Source organism: Oncorhynchus mykiss, chromosome 10, assembly GCF_057628025.1.
Source record: "Oncorhynchus mykiss isolate SJ-2025 chromosome 10, ASM5762802v1, whole genome shotgun sequence".
Lineage (NCBI taxonomy): Eukaryota > Metazoa > Chordata > Actinopteri > Salmoniformes > Salmonidae > Oncorhynchus > Oncorhynchus mykiss.
This window is the reverse complement of record NC_143031.1, coordinates 53,006,193-53,029,592: the sequence shown is the minus strand read 5'-3', so window position 1 is coordinate 53,029,592 and position 23,400 is coordinate 53,006,193. Positions and strand designations below refer to the sequence as shown.

At 42.0% G+C, this 23,400-nt stretch overlaps 1 protein-coding gene across 6 annotated transcripts in view; it reads left to right on the top strand.

The window, feature by feature from the left end:
* The window catches only part of spns2 (SPNS lysolipid transporter 2, sphingosine-1-phosphate), a 138,996-nt gene extending 115,987 nt beyond the window's left edge, over positions 1–23,009 (top strand). For 5 of the 6 annotated variants that reach the window (XM_036933359.2, XM_090187104.1, XM_090187103.1 and 2 more), the window contains 2 exons: positions 2,011–2,047; positions 19,726–23,009. In XM_036933359.2, the coding sequence (XP_036789254.1) occupies positions 2,011–2,047; positions 19,726–19,734 (46 nt within the window). In that variant the 3' untranslated portion in view covers positions 19,735–23,009. Of the gene's footprint in view, positions 1–2,010; positions 2,058–19,725 lie in introns of all 6 variants that reach the window. The other variant, XM_021619017.3, reaches the window with a different exon arrangement.
* Positions 23,010–23,400: the final 391 nt, after the last annotated feature.

The following is a 23,400-nucleotide window of genomic DNA, read 5'->3' as shown; positions in this document are numbered from 1 at the left end:
CACCAGGCAGGTCCGAGATACTGTTGTGAAGAAGTTTAAAGCCGGATTTGGATACAAAAAGATTTCCCAAGCTTTAAACATCCCAAGGAGCACTGTGCAAGCGATAATATTGAAATGGAAGGAGTATCAGACCACTGCAAATCTACCAAGACCAGGCCGTCCCTCTAAACTTTCAGCTCATACAAGGAGAAGACTGATCAGAGATGCAGCCAAGAGGCCCATGATCACTCTGGATGAACTGCAGAGATCTACAGCTGAGGTGGGAGACTCTGTCCATAGGACAACAATCAGTCGTATATTGCACAAATCTGGCCTTTATGGAAGAGTGGCAAGAAGAAAGCCATTTCTTAAAGATATCCATAAAAAGTGTTGTTTAAAGTTTGCCTCAAGCCACCTGGGAGACACACCAAACATGTGGAAGAAGGTGCTCTGGTCAGATGAAACCAAAATTGAACTTTTTGGCAACAATGCAAAACGTTATGTTTGGCGTAAAAGCAACACAGCTGAACACACCATCCCCACTGTCAAACATGGTGGTGGCAGCATCATGGTTTGGGCCTGCTTTTCTTCAGCAGGGACAGGGAAGATGGTTAAAATTGATGGGAAGATGGATGGAGCCAAATACAGGACCATTCTGGAAGAAAACCTGATGGAGTCTGCAAAAGACCTGAGACTGGGACGGAGATTTGTCTTCCAACAAGACAATGATCCAAAACATAAAGCAAAATCTACAATGGAATGGTTCAAAAATAAACATATCCAGGTGTTAGAATGGCCAAGTCAAAGTCCAGACCTGAATCCAATCGAGAATCTGTGGAAAGAACTGAAAACTGCTGTTCACAAACGCTCTCCATCCAACCTCACTGAGCTCGAGCTGTTTTGCAAGGAGGAATGGGAAAAAATGTCAGTCTCTCGATGTGCAAAACTGATAGAGACATACCCCAAGCGACTTACAGCTGTAATCGCAGCAAAAGGTGGCGCTACAAAGTATTAACTTAAGGGGGCTGAATAATTTTGCACGCCCAATTTTTCAGTTTTTGATTTGTTAAAAAAGTTTGAAATATCCAATAAATGTCGTTCCACTTCATGATTGTGTCCCACTTGTTGTTGATTCTTCACAAAAAAATACAGTTTTATATCTTTATGTTTGAAGCCTGAAATGTGGCAAAAGGTCGCAAAGTTCAAGGGGGCCGAATACTTTCGCAAGGCACTGTATATAGATAACAGTCCGTTCACGCTCAAATGCCCCATGATTTACACATTTTCTCCTGACTTGACAATTACAGCCCTTTTTCTTGTACGAATCTGTCCTTAAATATTCTGGGATATTTTTAAAAGCCAAGAAACAGAAGGAGTGTACTCACTGGAGCAAGACTCTGTCTATTCCTAGACTCAATATTTCTAGGTTGTTAGCTTTTTTGGGCTGAGTGGAGACCATTAATAGCTCAGCTAAGGCACACAGATGCCCCCACACATTCACATACACACATTATTCACTAACTTAGACTTACATACTCACACACACACGCAGACACACACACGCAGGTGCACAAATACACACACATGGCGTGAGAGCTCATCTATTTCCTCTGCCATGGTTGGCCCTGGCGTAGCTAGGCACATCAGTGACTCCTCGTGAGTACAGTACGGGCCCGGCTTAACTCACTTCGTGGACGACCGCCTGAGGAGGCAAGAGACCAGATTGTCATGAAGTGTGCTTTGAAGAGAGGAGAAAAGGTGCAGACTAAAAAAGGCATCAGGGAGACAGGGGGCATGTGAGGAAAGAAAGTGTGAGAAGAAGGCGTGAGAGACAGAAACATTCTTTTTAAAAAGGGCCAGCAAAAGAGAGCGAAGCATAGTGTGGCAAGGGTAGTTCTATTAGTCCTGCATTTTATCCTCATATACACACACACACTGACATGTTTTTTGGACTACCTCTGGATGTTTAACTGAGCTGTATGTGTGGAGTCTGTGGATTGTTCCTGACTGTCTTCTCTGTTCTGTTCTCAGATTGGCAACAATGACGCGACCACCCTCCTCAGTAAAGGTATGACAAGGTACTTTTATATCACTCTGAGTTTGTGTATCTAACACTTAAGAGGTTAGATGTCAATTAATTTTATCATCTGTAATTATTGGGTCAGTGAAACATTTGTTCTTATATTGGCTCTATACTCCAAACATTTGGATTTTAAATCAAACAATGACTATGAGGTTAAAGTGCAGACTGTCAGCTTTAACCAGTTTTTTCATTCTAATTTGGAATATTTTTTGCTGTTTTCGTGACTGTAATTTCCGGGCGATATCTCAGCCAAACGTGAAGAACAAACGGAGCTATTTTGCCTACAAAAATAATATTTTGGGAAAAAGATGAGTGAAAACATCCGAAGTTCATCAAAGACAAACAATTTAATTTGATTGCTTTTCTGATTTGTGACAAGGTTGCCTGCTGCTAGCAAGGCATAATGCTATGCTAGGCTATCGATTAATTTACACAAATGCTTGTCTAACTTTGGCTGTAAAGCATATTTTGAAAATCTGAGATGACAGGGTGATTAATAAAAGGCTAAGCTGTGTCTCATTATATTTCATTTGTGATTTTCATGAATAGGAATATTTTCTAGCGATATTTATGTCCGTTGCGTTATGCTAATTAGTTTCAGGCGATGATTACGCTCCCGCATGTGGGTTTGGGAGTCACAAGAAGCTTTAGTGAATTATCATCCATATCGGGGGAACCGTTTAGAAAGTACAGCACTTTTTGTACATAGTACACCCCATTTTAGGGCACCAATAGTATTTTTTATTTGTTTTACCTTTATTTAACTAGAAAAGTCAGTTAAAGATCAAATTCTTATTTTCAATATCGGCCTAGGATCAGTGGGTTAACTGCCTGTTCAGGGCAGAACGACATATTTGTACCGTGTCAGCTTGGGGGTTTGAACTTGCAACCTTACGGTTACTAGTCCAATGATCTAACCACTAGGCTACCCTGTCACCCCAAATTCACTAATATGTGTATTAAAGTACCAAAATGTAAGTATTTGGTCCCATATTTATATCACGCAATGACTACATCAAGCTTGTGACTCTACACATTTGTTGGATGCATTTTCTGTTTGTTTTGGTTGTGTTTCAGATTATTTTGTGCCTAACAGAAATTAATGGTAAATAATGTATTGTGTCATTTTGGAGTCACTTTTATTGGAAGTAAGAATATAATATGTTTGTAAACACTTCTACATTAATGTGGATGCTACCATGATTACAGATAATCCTGAATGAATCAGGAATAATGATGACAGACACACAAATACTGTATAGCTTAGGCCTACTGTTGACATGGCGCTATACAGTAGGACTGACAAATATGTATATATGTTTGTATGCACTGCAGGTAGGCCTATGTGAATAATTTAAAGCATTATGTCAAATGCCTCACAAGTAGACTATTAGAAACCTTTTATGGATAGACTATTTGGCTAATACATGGCCAGTATAAGAAAGCCACCAGACGCATTGCCATTGAAGCAGCTTTTGTTATCCTGTCTGGGAACCACGTTCCGCTAGTGGAACCCCTTGCCAACAGCCAATGAAATTGCAGGGCGCCAAATTCAATCAACAGAAATCTCATAAATCAAATTTCTCAAACATACAAGTATTAGGCACCATTTTAAAGATAAAATTCTCATTAATCCAGCCACAGTGTCTGATTTCAAAAAGGCTTTACAGCGAAAGCTCCACAAACGATTATGTTAGGTCACCACCAAGTCACAGAAAAACACAGCGATTTTTCCAGCCAAAGAGAGTTGTCGTGTCTTTGGCTATGCCGGATTAAGTGATATGACATGCTATTCTATAAAATAATTTCTCCGTAATTAATATCACCTGATTGAGCTAATCATGTAAATGTAATTACCTAGAGAGTCGGGCACCACAAAATAATATTTATAGAGCTGTTATCTTATGAATAAACGCTTAAAGACCTAGTAATATTTTACATCAATAGCAGTTAATATGAATCGTCCTCTTAATTCAGTCTCATCTGAAAGTTGTAAATTCTTGGTTATCTGCACAAACCCTGGCTAACAATTTGAATCAGCAATACAAAATTGGGTTTAATTATTTATTTACTCAATACCTAACAAATCACACAGAATTACACATACACATAATTAAATCATAACTTGATTACAAATTATGTAATAAAGAAAAATGTCCATAGCGGGCGTAAACAGATATGACAGCTTGTTACACAAAGGAAAAGGGCTGGGTTTGAGTGAAAGAGCGGGAAGACTGAGGAACAACGGGAAGAAGCTGTGCTATCGTAAATACAGTATATTATGCATTCGAAATTACCGCCCATTTGGAAAAGGAAAATGCAAAAAATATTTACTCTGAGCTGCGCTTCGGTAGGTTGGTGGTAGATGGAAGGCCGTGTTGCCCAACCGAGTCCATTGAAGAATGTCTCTGGTTGTCAGTTGGATACGTTGTAGTAACGTTGTTGTGTGATAGACGGAAGGGAGAGGAGGGCGTGTTTGAAAAGTTTTATAGCCCATGTCCCTTCACAGGGGCGGGCCACTGATTGAGCAGAGCCCTATCTTATGAAAACCCCAAATCTCACATTTTAGAACGTTTTAGAACGTTTCAAACGTTCCGTTTGATAAAAAAAAAAATGCCCTTAGTAGGTTACCATTATTTGTGATGGGATGAAATGTGATTTTAGCTTCTAAAATGTGAGATTTGGGGTTTTCATAAGATAGGGCTCTGCTCAATCAGTGGCCCGCCCCTGTGAAGGGACATGGGCTATAAAACTTTTCAAACACGCCCTCCTCTCCCTTCCTATATAAGCCCTTGACCTCCTGTTCTGAGGACTTGAGGACGACGGTCCTATGTCAGAATGGTTCAGATAATAACTACAGAACGAAGCCAACATCAGCGTGAGCTTTGGTTGCGAATGGTATGAACTTTGAACTCTTATTCACTACAGAAGTGATACCTCCTAGCCGTTGAGTTAGCAACAGCAGATGCAAACAAGACAATCAATTTTCACAGGAAAATAACTAACATTTTTCTAAATACGAGTATCAGTGGATTATATCTACGCTTAGGTTTTTTTTTACGCATCCAAAATAATAACAGGAGCTGGTAAAAAATAATGTACAATAGCCTACATACAAAAAATTGGGATGTCCGCTCACTGTTTTGATGCTGCTCCTAAACTTGATATTATTGCTGATTAAGATTTATTTCAAAGTCTTGTGAGCCAAACCCTTTATTGATAGTCTTGACTACTTGGCAAATGCATTGGGCAGGACAAAAACTGTCTTCACTGAGAGGGGTTGGGGTATGCTTGTTTTTTAATCAAATGAAACGAAATGGGAAAAATACATGTTTTTTTAATGTTTCTAAACACAAGGTTTACCGGCACAAAAAGCACATCTCTCTTGTTCCATGTGTATATGGGCACTGTTCCTTACGGGTGGATTAACCCTAACGCAACATGCATAAAATAAACCCCTGAAACTAGATCCCCTACACACTGGTCTTAATGAGAAGGGAAAAAAACTGTTGGGGGAGGTTCTCTTCTACACTGTTCAACCAATCTAGTAAATATGGAGGAGGAGTTAAGATGTAGTGTTGCCTTGTTAATGTCCAAAAGTGGAAGTCTTGTTAAGTTTGGCTCTCTTTTAATTTCCCCTGAAAACCAGAACATCCAGTTGCTGGGGACTTGGCAGAAGCTACAGGTGGATAGGATGCGCTTCCGTTGTCAAAATCCATGTCATAACCAACCGGGTTCTTGCTAATACCAGCTTTTCAGTTGGTCATAAATATCCCCACCAGTGCATACTGAAATTGACACTTTGGTGCACGTTTTTTAGGACACACATTAAATATTGCCACCCCTCCCACCTCGTATGAGACAGGTAAATGACAATTTCTGGCACTAGGGTTTGAAAATAGAGTGCCAGCTTTAACAGGTCGAAATTGCAAACGAGTGTGTGTTTTACAATTGCGCTGGCTTAACGCCAGATGTGTATGACTGTTTAAAAATTGAAGTAACTTTCAATCTCCGATAAGAAAATAGTTTTTCCTTCTAACTAACTACAAGTTGTAGTGCCCATAAGACACTGGCGTAATGCTCTACAATCATCCTTTAAGTGGGAGACTTTGATTCAATGCTTTGAAAGAACTGGGAATATTGGATACTTTAATTATACTTAGAAAGCACTTTCCCCTAGTTTCCATAGACCTTTTAAATGGCGATAACATTCATGTCGTCGTATTGATCTTTGATGTACCTCTTGGTTCCAAGGTCTATTGTGTATATTACGGGATGTCGTCGAGGAGTCGTCAGGGCCTTGGTACCCACCCTCCTTCCTCTCTTTATCACACACACACACAGGCACACCTCCCTCCTTCATCCCCTTATCACACTCCGACACACACACCGCTCAGCCTCTCACATTAATTATCAAATCCCCCGCCCCGTCCCCCAAAAAATAAACACACACACAGGGGAAATGTTCTGCATTGCCAACTCTCCACAGCAGGACAATGGGGAGGTTTTGGAGTAACAGACTAAAAATAACAAGATTACACCCTGACCCACTGATTGGCAAAGATTGTGTTTCATGTTATTGTGACTTGGCTTTTCAAGGTTATCGTGTTTATACATGGGGTCAAGAATGTATCTATCCCTTTGTGCGCCTGTCTCGGCTAATTAACCTCTTTGCTTGCTTGATATGCTTCAAATGTATACAGTTGAAGTTGGAAGTTTACATACACTTAGGTTGGAGTCATTAAAACTCGTTTTTCAACCACTCCACAAATTTCTTGTTAAAACCTCTTAGAGCTATTACCCCCCTACTTTTTTCAATTTCCGCCTGAAGACATACCCTAATCTAACAGCCTGTAGCTCAGGCACAGAACCAAGGATATACATATTCTTGGTACCATTTGAAAGAAAACACTCTGAAGTAAATTAATTGAATGTAGGAGAATATAACACAATCGATCTGGTTTAGATAATACAATGAAAAAAAACATTCAGATAGGATGATGGGGACAATTTCAGTGAAAAACATAAGAGGGCAACAGTACTTGTGCAAAGTTTCAGTATGATAACTTCCAAAATGAGTGTGCTACATGACATTTATCATGAAGTCACCCAGGTGTCCCACACAAGTAGCCCAAATGTACCCAAGTGGCCAAATTGGTGAAGTTATACATTTTGAATGGAATAACTATATACAAAATACCAAAATGGTATTCTAACACACCCCCCCCCCCAAAAAAAAAAAAAAATTGAGAAAAAACATGAAAAAATATATACATTTACAAAATAACACTTTCAATATTTGGAAGACCCTCAGTCCTCAACACAATATTATGCTGCTGATGCCAGGTGCCATAGCACATCCATGCCTGCAGAAATACATTTGGGCAGATGAACACCACTTGTGGCAGGAGCTGGATGAACCAGCTTCAGTGGGGGATGGACACCTTGGCACTGGGGGCTCCCATTCGGAGTCAGTGTCACTGTGAAATAAAATGTTCAGTTAGAATAGTTTCACATATGAGCCCTGTATCAACAGGTATAATAAACAGATATATATATATATATATATATAGTACAGGGAACATAAGGTTGAATATATTATTATAGACCTGTAGATCTACTGTCTCATTTATATTATGACATTTCAGCTAGATCTACTGTCTCTATTATATTATGACATACCAGCTAGATCTACTGTCTTTATTATATTACAACAGACCAGCTGTATCTACTGTCTCCATTTCACTTTGGCCATTGTGGGCCTGCCCCCCCCCCCCCCCTCAACAGCCTCAAATAGGCTATTTCATTTCACAAATAATATTGTATATTATTCATTTCAAACAACGGCATTAGTATGAGAAGAACTTACCAGTCCAAAACGATGTCCTCTCCGTTCAGAAAATATTCCTCCATTTGGGAATCGCTAAATGAATCGTCCTCGATAAATTTATTGTAAAATTATGTGTACATCTGTATATCTAGACTTAGATTTAGCTTGCCCTGACTTAGTCACCATACTGATTGATATATAAACAGTTGAATATGCGCTTTACCAAAACAACGCTGTGTGCAACATGCGTTGCTCCTTCCGGTATGAAACTTCAATAGCGAATGACCCTCTTTACGCCGGAGTTTACTACATGGGTTGGTCTTCCAACACATAAACATTACATATTGCCGTTTACCTCAGCTCCTTGGCTATCTACCCAGCTAGATTTTAAGACGATCAGTGGTCATTGGGTTAAAATACGGTCAATCAACGAAACAACGGGCAAATCGTTGGTGCACAATGATGTCATTACTTGTTGTCTTCTAATCGGTTTCTTTCAGTCAATACGTCCCGCGAAATGACCCATTAGGTTTGGTTGTGTAACAAACAAACCAGTTGATTGCAATGAAACCAAACATGACTGGAAAAGTCACGTTCTGTGTGTGTATTTACCTCGAGTGTGTCGTCGAAAATGGAATGAGATGGAATACACGACACAAGCGGTTCACAAAATGTTTCGTGTTCGGCTGTAAAAATGGATTTTATCAAACAATAGACCATTCGTTGTGTAACAATGAGCATTGGGATTGCAAACAGAGGAAGGTCGTCAAAGTAAACAATTTATTTTATTGCAGTTTGTGATTTTGTTACACCTGTGCTAGTTGAAATAGTTGTTTTTTATGCATCGTATTCGTATGCATCGTATTCTTTCGCAGTAAATCATTTTTTAAATCTGACAACGCAGTTGGATTAGCAAGATTCTAGGATTTCGAAACATGTGAGACACTTGTATTTTCATGAATGTTTAAAATGACTATTTATGTTGCGATCATTGTATGTTGTCGAATTTCATCCCGCTACCGGGTTCCGTGCGCAGAGAGGTTAACAAACTATAGTTTTGGCAAGTTGGTTAGGACATCTACTTTGTGCACAACAAAAGTAATTTTTCCGACGATTGTTTACAGACAGATTATTTCACTGTATCACAATTCCAGTGGGTCAGAGGTTTACATACACTAAGTTGATTGTGCCTTTAAACAGCTTGGAAAATTCCAGAAAAGGATGTAATGTCTTTAGAAGCTTCTGATAGGCTAATTGACATTATTTGAGTCAATTGGAGGTGTACCTGTGGATGTATTTCAAGGCCTACCTTCAAACTCAGTGCCTCTTTGCTTGACATCATGGGAAAATCAAAAGAAATCAGTCAAGACCTCAGAAAAAAATTGTGGACCTCCACAAGTCTGGTCCATCCTTGGGAGCAATTTCCAAATGCCTGAAGGAACCACGTTCATCTGTACAAACAATAGTACGCAAGTACAAACACCATGGGACCACGCAGCCGCCATACCGCTCAGGAAGGAGACGCGTTCTGTCTCCTAGAGATGAACGTACTTTCTTGCGAAAAGTGCAAATCAATCCCAGAACAACCGCAAAGGACCTTGTGAAGATGCTGGAGGAAACAGGTACAAAAGTATCTATATCCACAGTAAAAACAAGTCCTATGTCAACATAACCTGAAAGGCCGTTCAGCAAGGGAGAAGCCACTGTTCCAAAACCGCCATAAAAAAGCCAGACTACGGTTTGCAACTGCACATGGGGACAAAGTTTGTACTTTTTGGAGAAATATACTCTGGTCTGATGAAACAAAAATAGAACTGTTTGGCCATAATGACCACCATTATGTTTGGAGGAAAAAGGGGGATGCTTGCAAGCCGAAGAACACCATCCCAACCATGAAGCACAGGGGTGGCAGCATCAGTAGGGTCTGGTGCACTTCACAAAATAGATGGCATCATGAGGTAGGAACGGGATGTGGATATATTGAAGCAACATCTCAAGACATTAGTCAGGAAGATAAAGCTTGGTCGCAAATGGGTCTTCCAAATGGACAATGACCCCAAGCATACTTCCAAAGTTGTGGCAAAATGGCTTAAGGACAACAAAGTCAAGGTATTGGAGTGGCCATGACAAAGCCCTGAGATCAATCCTATAGAAAATGTGTGGGCAGAACTGAAAAAGTGTATGCGAGCAAGGAGGCCTACAAACCTGACTCAGTTACATCAGCTCTGTCAGGAGGAATGGGCAAAAATTCACCCAACTTATTGTGGGAAGCTTGTGGAAGGCTACCCAAAACATTTCACCCAAGTGAATTGAGTATTTGTAAACTTCAGACCCACTGGAAATGTGAAAGCTGAAATAAAAAATTATCTCTACTATTATTCTAACATTTCATATTCTTAAAATAAAGTGGTGATTAAATGTCAGGAATTGTGAGAAACAAATATGCTCGTGCTTAATAGCCTACTGAGTCATGGAATGCAGTATTTCATGGAATGCAGCAAATCAGGTTTCCTGAACCACAGCCACTCCGAAAAAAATGTCACTTGTGTTTCATTAGACGTTACTGTTGCCGAGTCCATCAAGGAAAACCACCAATCCATTCACACAGTGCTTTTAACATACATGATTACATTGTGCATGTTCAAATAATGCAGTCATTATTTTTCAACATGCTTTCACCTGGGATTTGAACTCACAACCTCTTGGCTCACAGCATTCCGATCTTCCCGCTATTCAACCATGTCTGTGTCAATGGCTGTTTTCACCTGCACTGCTAGCATTTTTTTTTAAATCATAGTGATTAAGGAGTAACATTAAAACAGAGTAATATGCCCCACCAACATCAGACAACTATACAGAAAATTGCTGGAACAAGTAAATCAAATCAATGAGGGGAGTATAGTCAGATGATCTGATTATTGACAGAGACATGGTGGTGTAGCAGGAAGATCAGGATGCTGTGAACCAAGAGGTTGTGAGTTCAAATCCTAAGTGAGGACAATAGTGTTTAGAAATGCATGCAAAATTTAATTGTGTGTCAAATATGTAGGTTGAAAATATTGCATGGTAAAAGATCTGTCTAAGCCAGCGTTTCCCGAACTTGGTCCAAGGGGTTCATGTTTTGGTTTTTGCCCTAACACTACACATCTTAATTAAGAAAATTAACACTGGAGTGATAGATGTGCAGATGATGATGTGAAAGTAGAAATACTGGTGTGCAAAATAGCAAAAAGTAAATAAAAACAATATGGGGATGAGGTAGGTAGATTGGATGGGCTATTTACAGCTGCAGCGATCAGATAGCTGACGTTTAAAGTTAGCGAGGGAGATGTAAGTCTCCAACTTCAGCGATTTTTGCAATTCGTTCCAGTCATTGGCAGCAGACAAATGGAAGGAAAGGCGGACAAAGTAGATGTTGGCTTTGGGGATGACCCGTGAGATATACCTGCTGGAGCGCGTGCTATGGGTGGGTGTTGTTATGGTGATCAGTGAGCTGAGATAAGGTGGAGCTTTACCTAGTAAGGACTTATAGATGACCTGGAGCCAGTGGGTCTGGCGACGAATATGTAGCGAGGGCCAGCCGATGAGAGCATACAGGTCGCAGTGGTGGGTGGTGTATGGGGCTTTGGTGACAAAACAGATGGCACTGTGATAGACTGCATCCAGTTTGGTGAGTAGAGTGTTGGAGGCTATTTTGTAAATGACAGCGCCGAAGTCGAGGATCGGTAGGATAGTCAGTTTTAGTAGGGTATGTATGGCGGCGTGAATGAAGGAGGTTTGTTGTGAAATAGGAATCCGATTCTAGATTTAATTTTGGATGTTTAATATGAGTCTGGAAGGAGAGTTTACAGTCTAACCAGACACCTAGGTATTTGTAGCTGTCCACGTATTCTAAGTCAGAACCGTCCAGAGTAGTGATGCTAGACGGGCAGGCGGGTGCGGGCAGCGATCGGTTGAAAAGCATGCATTTCATTTTACTAGCGTTTAAGAGCAGTTGGAGGCTACGGAAGGACTGCTACAGCATATATACATGGCATTGAAGCTCGTTTGGAGGTTTGTGAACACAGTATCCAAAGAATACAGAATGGTGTCATCTGCGTAGAGTTGGATCAGGGAATCACCAGCAGCAAGAGCGACATCGTTGATATATACAGAGAAAAGAGTCGGCCCGAGAATTGAACCCTGTGGTACCCCCATAGAGACTGCAAGAGGTCCGGACAACAGGCCCTCCGATTTGACACACTGAACTCTATCTGAGAAGTAGTTGGTGAACCAGGCGAGGCAGTCATTTGAGAAACCAAGGCTGTTGAGTCTGCCGATAAGAATACGGTGATTGACAGAGTCGAAAGCCTTGGCCAGGTTGATTAATACGGCTGCGCAGTACTGTCTTTTATCAATGGCGGTTATGATATCGTTTAATACCTTGAGCGTGGCTGAGGTGCACCCGTGGCCCGCTCAGAAACCGGATTGCCCAGCGGAGAAGGTACGGTGGGAATCGAAATGGTCCGTGATCTGTTTGTTAACTTGGCTTTCGAAGACTTTAGAAAGGCAGGGCAGGATGGATATAGGTCTGTAACTGTTTCGGTCTAGAGTGTTACCCCCTTTGAAGAGGGGGATGACTGCGGCAGCTTTCCAATCTTTGGGGATCTCAGACGATACGAAAGAGAAGTTGAACAGACTGGTAATAGGGGTTGCAACAATGGTGGCGGATAATTTTAGAACGAGAGGGTCCAGATTGTCTAGCTCAGCTGATTTGTACGGGTCCAGCTTTTGCAGCTTTTTCAGAACATCTGTTATCTGGATTTGGGTGAAGGAGAAGCTGGGAGATGCTTGGGAAAGTAGCTGCGGGGGGTGCAGAGCTGTTAGCCGGGGTTGGGGTAGCCAGGAGGAAAGCTTATTGAAATTCTCGATTAACGTGGATTTATTGGTGGTAACAGTGTTTCCTAGCCTCAGTGCAGTGGGCAGCTGGGAGGAGGTGCTCTTATTCTCCATGGACTTTACAGTGTCCCAAAACATTTTAGAGTTAGAGCTACAGGATGCAAATTTCTTTTTGAAAAAGCTAGCCTTTGCTTTCCTGACTGACTGCGTGTATTGGTTTCTGACTTCCCTGAAGAGTTGCATATCGCGGGGACTTCGATGCTAGTGCAGTCCACCACAGGAAGTTTTTGTGCTGGTTGAGGGCAGTCAGGTCTGGAGTGAATCAAGGGCTGTATCTGTTCTTACTTCTACATTTTTTGAAAGGGGCATGCTTATTTAAAACCTCTACTGACTCCCCATCCCGCATGCGGGAGCGTAATCATCGCCTGAAACTAATTAGCATGATGCAACATACATAAATATCCCTAGAAAATATTCCTATTCATGAAAATCACAAATGAAATATATTGAGACACAGCTTAACCTTTTGTTAATCACCCTGTCATCTCAGATTTTCAAAATATGCTTTACAGCCAAAGCTAGACAAGCATTTGTGTAAGTTTATCGATAGCCTAGCATAGCATTTTGTCCAGCTAGCAGCAGGCAACTTGGTCACGGAAATCAGAAAAGTAATCAAATTAAATCGTTTACCTTTGATGAGCTTCGGATGTTTTCACTCGCGAGACTCCCAGTTAGATAGCAAATGTTCCTTTTTTCCAAAAATATTATTTTTGTAGGCGAAATAGCTCCGTTTGTTCTTCATTTCAATGAATGCATAGTGCATCTTTAACCATCATTTATTCATATTACTTTACTAAAATATTTCAGTTGTGTGTGTGTGTATACATTTGTTTTATTTGATGACTTTATTACTTCATTCCAAGTCATCTCTATAGAGCTGCGGCCTATCCTGTTTGACAAATCACTATTTTAGTAGTTCTTTAAAGTAAATAAGGCATAATGTTATGAATACTGGATACCAACTATCAATCACTTAGAGTAGATCATGTATTTTCAGGTAGAGCCCACACAGATCGACAAGGAACGCAATGGATTGAGGTCATTGATGTTTATTACCACTTTTTCTGCGCTAAACTATGTAGAATATTGGCTTGTTGGAAACTACAACACCCCTGCTACATCGGGCTAGAATTGATTTATCGCTAGAGAAGCTGCACGTTGAGCTCCGAAAAAACCTGAACAAAATGGAATTCAAGTAATTGAAGCGACATCGGTCAATTAGTTGTTTAAAAAAAGAAAAAGAACAGTTCATCGCTCAACACTAGAGATCAGATAAGCATGGATCCAATTAATGTCTACACGGGGGTAAAGTAGTGTGGACGACGATAACCACAGAGGGCTGTGGATTCACATCGACAGCTAGCGCTTGTTAACCCACAGAAGAATACATGTTATAAACTGTCAACATTTCACTGTTAGATTTGACAGCAGGATGTTTTTTCAGCATTCGCTCTCCCAGTTCCAACTTGTGGTTGACCATTCATTCAGGTGGTCCATTTTTCAATGCAGCTCCAAACGTCTATTCAAACCTGTTTTTGCAGCTGTAGACAGTGAATCCAGACTATATATTTTTCTCCATTCAACAAAAGCCTTGAGTACTCAACAGGGTTCTACTGGTTGGGTTTAGGATCCAGAGGGTACAGAGAGAAACATAACTACAGACCACACATACCGTAGTAGTAGTACACCCACCCCAGTGTGGTCTACCCTCCATCGGGCACCAGACCAGACATGAGGCCAGGGAAGGGGCTCTTCCTTCCAGTTAATGTGGGGGTGGGTAGGTGAATTTGATCCACATTTCTGCCCTCCTAGACTCTTGTTGACACTGTTAAATGTAGCAGCCAAAGAGAAGCCAGCACATGCACAAGATTTGGTTCTGTGTGCCAAGATACTGCCCTCCTAGTGTGCCTTTTCATAATGTGTCTATCGATACTCAAATCAAATCAAATGTTATTTTTCACATACACATGGTTAGCAGATGTTAATGCGAGTGTAGCGAAATGCTTGTGCTTCTAGTTCCGACAATGCAGTAATAACCAACAAGTAATCTAACTAACAATTCCAAAACTACTGTCTTATACACAGTGTAAGGGGATAAAGAATATGTACATAAGGATATATGAATGAGTGATGGTACAGAGCAGCATAGGCAAGATACAGTAGATGGTATCGAGTACAGTATATACATATGAGATGAGTATGTAAACAAAGTGGCATAGTTAAAGTGGCTAGTGATACATGTATTACATAAGGATGCAGTCGTTGATATAGAGTACAGTATAGACGTATGCATATGAGATTAATAATGTAGGATAAGTAACATTATATAAGGTAGCATTGTTTAAAGTGGCTAGTGATATATTTACATCATTTCCCATCAATTCCCATTATTAAAGTGGCTGGAGTTGAGTCAGTGTCAGTGTGTTGGCAGCAGCCACTCAATGTTAGTGGTGGCTGTTTAACAGTCTGATGGCCTTGAGATAGAAGCTGTTTTTCAGTCTCTCGGTCCCAGCTTTGATGCACCTGTACTGACCTCGCCTTCTGGATGATAGCGGGGTGAACAGGCAGTGGCTCGGGTGGTTGATGTCCTTGATGATCTTTATGCTCTTCCTGTAACATCGGGTGGTGTAGGTGTCCTGGAGGGCAGGTAGTTTGCCCCCGGTGATGCGTTGTGCAGACCTCACTACCCTCTGGAGAGCCTTACGGTTGAGGGCGGAGCAGTTGCCGTACCAGGCGGTGATATAGCCCACAAGGATGCTCTCGATTGTGCATCTGTAGAAGTTTGTGAGTGCTTTTGGTTACAAGCCGAATTTCTTCAGCCTCCTGAGGTTGAAGAGGCGCTGCTGCGCCTTCTTCACGATGCTGTCTGTGTGAGTGGACCAATTCAGTTTGTCTGTGATGTGTATGCCGAGGAACTTAAAACTTGCTACCCTCTCCACTACTGTTCCATCGATGTGGATAGGGGGGTGTTCCCTCTGCTGTTTCCTGAAGTCCACAATCATCTCCTTAGTTTTGTTGACGTTGAGTGTGAGGTTATTTTCCTGACACCACACTCCGAGGGCCCTCACCTCCTCCCTGTAGGCCGTCTCGTCGTTGTTGGTAATCAAGCCTACCACTGTTGTGTCGTCCGCAAACTTGATTATTGAGTTGGAGGCGTGCGTGGCCACGCAGTCGTGGGTGAACAGGGAGTACAGGAGAGGGCTCAGAACGCACCCTTGTGGGGCCCCAGTGTTGAGGATCAGCGGGGAGGAAATGTTGTTGCCTACCCTCACCACCTGGGGGCGGCCCGTCAGGAAGTCTAGTACCCAGTTGCACAGGGCGGGGTCGAGACCCAGGGTCTCGAGCTTGATGACGAGCTTGGAGGGTACTATGGTGTTGAATGCCGAGCTGTAGTCGATGAACAGCATTCTCACATAGTTATTCCTCTTGTCCAGATGGGTTAGGGCAGTGTGCAGTGTGGTTGAGATTGCATCGTCTGTGGACCTATTTGGGCGGTAAGCAAATTGGTGTTGGTCTAGGGTGTCAGGTAGGGTGGAGGTGATATGGTCCTTGACTAGTCTCTCAAAGCACTTCATGATGACGGAAGTGAGTGCTACGGGGCGGTAGTCGTTTAGCTCAGTTACCTTAGCTTTCTTGATAACAGGAACAATGGTGGCCCTCTTGAAGCATGTGGGAACAGCAGACTGGTATAGGGATTGATTGAATATGTCCGTAAACACACCGGCCAGCTGGTCTGCGCATGCTCTGAGGGCGCGGCTGGGGATGCCGTCTGGGCCTGCAGCCTTGCGAGGGTTAACACGTTTAAATGTCTTACTCATCTCGGCTGCAGTGAAGGAGAGACCGCATGTTTTCGTTGCAGGCCGTGTCAGTGGCACTGTATTGTCCTCAAAGCGGGCAAAAACTGGTCCGTGACTGGGCTGGATTTCTTCCTGTAGTCCGTGATTGACTGTAGACCCTGCCACATGCCTCTTGTGTCTGAGCCGTTGAATTGAGATTCTACTTTGTCTCTGTACTGACGCTTAGCTTGTTTGATAGCCTTGCGGAGGGAATAGCTGCACTGTTTGTATTCGGTCATGTTACCAGACACCTTGCCCTGATTAAAAGCAGTGGTTCGCGCTTTCAGTTTCACGCGAATGCTGCCATCAATCCACGGTTTCTGGTTAGGGAATGTTTTAATCGTTGCTATGGGAACGACATATTCAACGCACGTTCTAATGAACTCGCACACCGAATCAGCGTATTCGTCAATATTGTTATCTGACGCAATACGAAACATATCCCAGTCCAAGTGATGGAAGCAGTCTTGGAGTGTGGAGTCAGCTTGGTCGGACCAGCGTTGGACAGACCTCAGCGTGGGAGCCTCTTGTTTTAGTTTCTGTCTGTAGGCAGGGATCAACAAAATGGAGTCGTGGTCAGCTTTTCCGAAAGGGGGGCGGGGCAGGGCCTTATATGCGTCACGGAAGTTAGAGTAACAATGGTCCAAGGTCTTTCCACCCCTGGTTGCGCAATCGATATGCTGATAAAATTTAGGGAGTCTTGTTTTCAGATCAGCCTTGTTAAAATCCCCAGCTACAATGAATGCAGCCTCCGGATGAATGGTTTCCAGTTTGCAAAGAGTTAAATAAAGTTTGTTCAGAGCCATCGATGTGTCTGCTTGGGGGGGGATATATACGGCTGTGATTATAATCAAAGAGAATTCTCTTGGTAGATAATGCGGTCTACATTTGATTGTGAGGAATTCTAAATCAGGTGAACAGAAGGATTTGAGTTCCTGTATGTTTCTTTCATCACACCATGTCTCGTTAGACATAAGGCATACGCCCCCGCCCCTCTTCTTACCAGAAAGATGTTTGTTTCTGTCGGCGCGATGCGTGGAGAAACCCGTTGGCTGCACCGCCTCGGATAGCGTCTCTCCAGTGAGCCATGTTTCCGTGAAGCAAAGAACGTTACAGTCTCTGATGTCCCTCTGGAATGCTACCCTTGCTCGGATTTCATCAACCTTGTTGTCAAGAGACTGGACATTGGCAAGAGTGCTAGGGAGTGGTGTGCGGTGTGCCCGTCTCCGGAGTCTGACCAGAAGACCGCCTCGTTTCCCTCTTTTTCGGAGTCGTTTTTTTGGGTCGCTGCATGGGATCCACTCCGTTGTCCTGTTTGTAAGGCAGAACACAGGATCCGCGTCGCGAAAAACATATTCTTGGTCGTACTGATGGTGAGTTGACGCTGATCTTATATTCAGTAGTTCTTCTCGACTGTATGTAGTGAAACCTAAGATGACCTGGGGTACTAATGTAAGAAATAACATGTAAAAAAAACAAAAAACTGCATAGTTTCCTAGGAACGCGAAGCGAGGCGGCCATCTCTGTCGGCGCCGGAACTCATGACTACCAAGCTGTTTTGTGGGTCTAAGTAGTGCAGCCTATCCATTCTGCCCAGGCAAGCCAACCCTGGTATTGTAGCCAGTCAAGCCTAGCTAAACCATGCTGGGTGTATGCAAACTATGCATGTAGCCAGCCAAGTCAAGGCATTCTGTGTCTATTTGCTGCCTCCCAACCTCCCTTTGTCATGATTTGCAGCCTCCCTCCTGAGCAACACCCCCTCCAATTGGTTTGTTTGCATTTTTTGGGCAGCACTCAGGCTGATCAGCATGTGTCCCTGCTTAATCTTCCTCCTGGTCACTTCCCCCGATGTTAACCAAAAGAGCTTTGGAGAAGGTGCTAGTTCTGGAATACTGCTGTAGAATTTCACCACTCCAGACATGCTTCAGTAAGGCTGTGTCTATACAGAGGTTGGTGGCACATTCATTGGTGAGAACGGTTTCCATGTGTTTGATGCCATTCCATTCCAGCCACTATTATGAGCCATCCTCCCCTCAGCAGCCTCCACTGGTGTCTAATGCAAACATATCTTACACCTGCTAGTCTGCTAGTTTTCAAAGCATCCTTTCTTTCCAGGGGAATGTTATTGCCAACCTATTATTGTGTATGACAATTATTGGAAATAATTACCATAATAAAGCTGCAATCCTGACTAAGAGTTTTTGGCTTTGTGGCACACACACACACACAAACACATTGTTCTCTGAAATCCTATAATCTTGCAGCGTTTAAGGTAATTACTCTTGTTGTGGATGGGAGGCTGGTGGTACTATGAGGGAGAAACAGTGGAACAGCAACCAGCCAAGCCCCCTGCTCTACTGCTCTAATCCTATTGTAGTTCTCAGCAGAGCGCTGGAGCATCCACACACACACTTCTCTAATTCAGTAGGGAGGGAGGGAACAACAACAACAAACATTTTGGCTGAGTGAGACAGGTGTTATATCCCCCAATACATCTGTTTCAGTGTAGTAGGTTTAAAGATGTCGATGTGGCACAAATTGAGGGAGTAAACACAAACATGCGTGTTCATGTTTTAGCGTAGACTGTGGAAAGATCTATCAGTTGGTTAAAGACTGTGAAGAGATCTATCAGCTGGTTATCTGTTCCCAAGTGTGGCCATGTTTTGGTGTGAAGGAGAGGTCCATTATTGCTGGATCATTCCCAGCGGGCAGCGAGTGTATCAGAGTAGAGCCATGCTGAACCAGAGCCAGGCAAGCCACCAGACAGTGTTTGTGGTGTTTAGGTTTGTATGGAGTGGAGAGGAGTAGTGTGGAGCTCCATAGCTCCATAGCTGCTCCCAGTGGGGTTGGTGTATCGGAGCAGAGCCAGGCTGACCCAGAGCCAGGCAGAGCAGAGCCACCAGACAGATGGCCGAGCCGAGGAGCACTGGAGCACTAATTACATGGGAACATCCTGTGGGGAGGCCAGAGCCTAACCACACTCTCCATTTCCTCTTCTCTCTCTCTTTTCTGTCTCTCTCTTTCTCCTTCACTCTCTCTCTTTCTTTATGTCTCTCCAGGTCTCCTGAGGAGGGGCCGTCCTTGGGAGGAAGCAGAGGCTCTGCATGCTGCGCTGAACGAGGGAGGATGAAAGAGAGAGAGAGAGAGGGGCAGCTGATCCACGTCTTTATACCCAAGCCATCCACCTTTAACTTCTTCATCCTCTTCATCACCACCCTCATCATCACTTTTCTTATTCAACATGTTGTGTGGAGGCTGTTACTGTTTATAACTGGAAAGAGGGAGCGCTTTGTTTAACCCTATAGAAGCCTCAGTCACACCACTCCATGGACTGGCCAATCACACAAAGCAGTGGGCTGAAGCCAGCCAATCGGCTCGGCAGCTGATGGCCTCTGACCTTTTCGGGTTGTCTACTAAGAGCGAGTCACAGAACCACCTGGCCCCTCCCCCAGTGCGATACTACTGAATGCTGAACATGGACCTGCCCTATCTGTCTGTCTGTCCATCTGTCTGTATGTCTGTCACATGACCTGTCAATCTGCACCAAGAGCAATATCATGACATTCCACCACACAGAGGTTCTTTATTGACTGCCGTCACTATAACAACCACCACAACCATCAAAACCAGGAAGTCACTTAAAGGCCAAAAAATGTATAAATAGTGAACAAAGTCAGTGACCCCATTTCTCTCTCTCCATCCACCATGACAGTCAGGTCTGATGATCCATCCAGCCAGCCTTAAGACTTTGAGCTTATACATTAATGACACACAGTGCAGGCAGGTTTCTTATTTTCTTTTCATCCCCCCTTCCATGTTATATTTTGTTTCTATGTCTTTTTTAGCACTTATATTAAAACAGTGCCGGCCACACCGTACCATACTCAGTAAGTGATCAAAGATGTTTTTATTCTACCCTGTGATGTTGGATATGAAACTGGAGGTTATTCTTGATTGCCTATGATTGTTTCAGTAGGCTTAAGGTGAGACCTCCCCAGCTCATTGATGAAAGGACACTGGAGTAGTACATGTTTTATAGTTATTCTAATGTAAATGTTTTTTTTGTTTTTTTTAATATGTAAATGCTCCCTTTGAACCTAATAGAAGCAGTTTTGAAGGGGTGAACGATATACTTGTTTTTACCCTGCTTTGAAGGGAGCAATGCATTCTATACAGTGGGAGAAGTAGCCTAGCATGCATTGGCCCTATCTGTGAACAATGTTCCTTTTAACCAAATTTATCTCAGATGGTTGGATTTGAGGTTCCGGACTGGATACACCACACACGTTGAAAGAGAGTGACAGTGGCACCTTTTAATGGTGGATTAAGATTCACTATCCCCAACCAGTCACAATAGCTGTCTTTGTGCACACACAGGGATTAGTTTACCCATTGTGGATATCCCATTCCTGGAGTTGAGGAAAGAAAAGGACCCTTAAAAGAGCGAGCCTCAGTCGGTTGTAGTCATAAGTTAATTAGCCACAGAAATCAAACCCTTCGAAAGGCATCATATTGCCCAGGTTAAATTGGAGGAGTTTTTACCTGTATTCACCCTCAAATGGGGACTAGGAGTTGTGGCATTGGAAAAAAAGCACTGCTTTCATAGGATACAGAAGAAAATACATTTTTATCTCTGTATATACACAATGGAGATTATTCTTTACTGCCTATGTCATATACTAATGGACCATTATATGCATCAGTTTGGGCATCATATTTGACAGTTTATGCAATCTACTCTAACATAATATGTCAAAGAGGAAGACAATAATCATTTTTAGGACGAATTCTGTACTTTACAACGCAACGAAAGCAACTTTTCTCCAACACACAACTCTACAGAAGGAATATGTGGTTTCATATTTTCTATTGAAAGGAAAGCACCTTGTAGAACTTGATGTGAAAATGTGTGGAAATTTTGTGATAGATTGAATTCATTGGATAGGCTTTGAAATGGTTATTGTGTAGTAACGTATGGGTCTGACTCATCTTGGCTTGGTGTGTGTGTGTGTGTGGGGGGGGGGTCGTGGGATGATGGATGTATCTCTATTACCAGTTCATTTGTCTCAGCTTCCCTCGCTAGATCTGTGACCCAAATGTTACCCTATCAAGTCCACTACTTTTGACCTAGGCCCATAGGGCTCTGATCAAAGGTAGTGCACTATATTGGGTAATATTTCAGAAGCAGACATAAACTGTGAGGAGGAGAGCTCTCTGAATGTGATTCTATCCAACCTGATGTGTTTACTAAGCAGCAGCATCTTAATCAAGTTTCTTATCTTTCTTTCCTTTCTTTTATGGACTTTCTTTTTATACAAATTAGTTTTATATATGACTGCAATAGAGATATATAGCTATATTATGCAGCGATTTTAATATATTGTAAATGATGGCTTGGATGCAATATATTTATTTGTTTGTTACTGAAGATTGAAGAAGAATCTGTAAAGGGAAGTTGATGTTTTAAGTATATTCTTAAGTATACACTTTATTGTCTCTTTGGGTTAAGAAAGGCTCCTACGTATACATTCATCATATTGTATTGCAATGAAACAACACAATACCTTTTTACATCACTGAGAATCCTTGTGTTTACTGTGATCATGAATTGGATATCACACACACACGCAAACGCACAGACACACACAAACACATACACAGGGAACTGCATCGTTAACCGTTTTATAACCGAAGTATTGTTCTATGCTCTATTGCTCAATGCTTCATTTTGTATTTTCAAAAGTGTCGCTTCTTTTTCTAGACCAACAAATCAAAGTATTTTGCACGTTAATTTTCATTTGATTTTGAGAAGGTGATATTCAGGGATTTATTTGTAACCCTTAGCCCATAACTGGCATGTTGTTCTAGAATCCACTTCACACATTCTATAGAACTCTGTAGAACACTCTCCCACAGAGCACAGAACACTTTCATGCTGGCATTCTGTCTTAGAACAACAGTAGAGGGGCACATTGTTTTGTTTGGATGGGTTATGAATAGAGGTTCACACAATTCCAAATTTACATAATTTAGATAAAATATCCTTTAGAAGTAAAAACATAATTTGTATGGAGTAATTCTATTTGAATAATCACAGGAGTGATGTATTGAGAATGTGCTCTTTCTTGTCATACAAGAATCATGTAAAAAGAGGCCTATTTCTGATATTGAGCAGAAAACCGAGGTTATTTTTATTTTTAGAATAACTGTGTTAAAAATAAGTGAAAAAGAAAATACAAGCGATCAACAAAATTATTCTAGAACTTAACTGTGACACTCCCTCAGGGGGTGATATGAAATGTACACCTATATGTAAATGATCAAATAAACGTATTTAATCAAAGTGTATCACAGCGTCATCATTTGCATCTGATTCTCGTGTGTTTCCTTCTTTTCATTTTTTTAAATCTTTGAAGATATATTTTATCTTTCAAAATATATTTGACTGTGAAGGCAGATGACAAACAATAACAGTATCACCATTAAGAATCAGTTGAATCACATGAGTTGACTAGTCATTTCTCTTTTGAAGTAGTCAAATTAGATTACGTGGCGCCATTTAGTTTGAGCCAACATTCAGAACAGAGCCCAGAACCCTTTAAAAGCTCCCTCACACAGTTGTGTATCTAGAAACACACACCAGACAAGGAAGAGTAGATGGCCAGTACACCTGAAAGGAAGGTAATGCATAGGCTCATTTAGAAAGGACCCCAGGAAGGGGAGTGCGCCAAGGA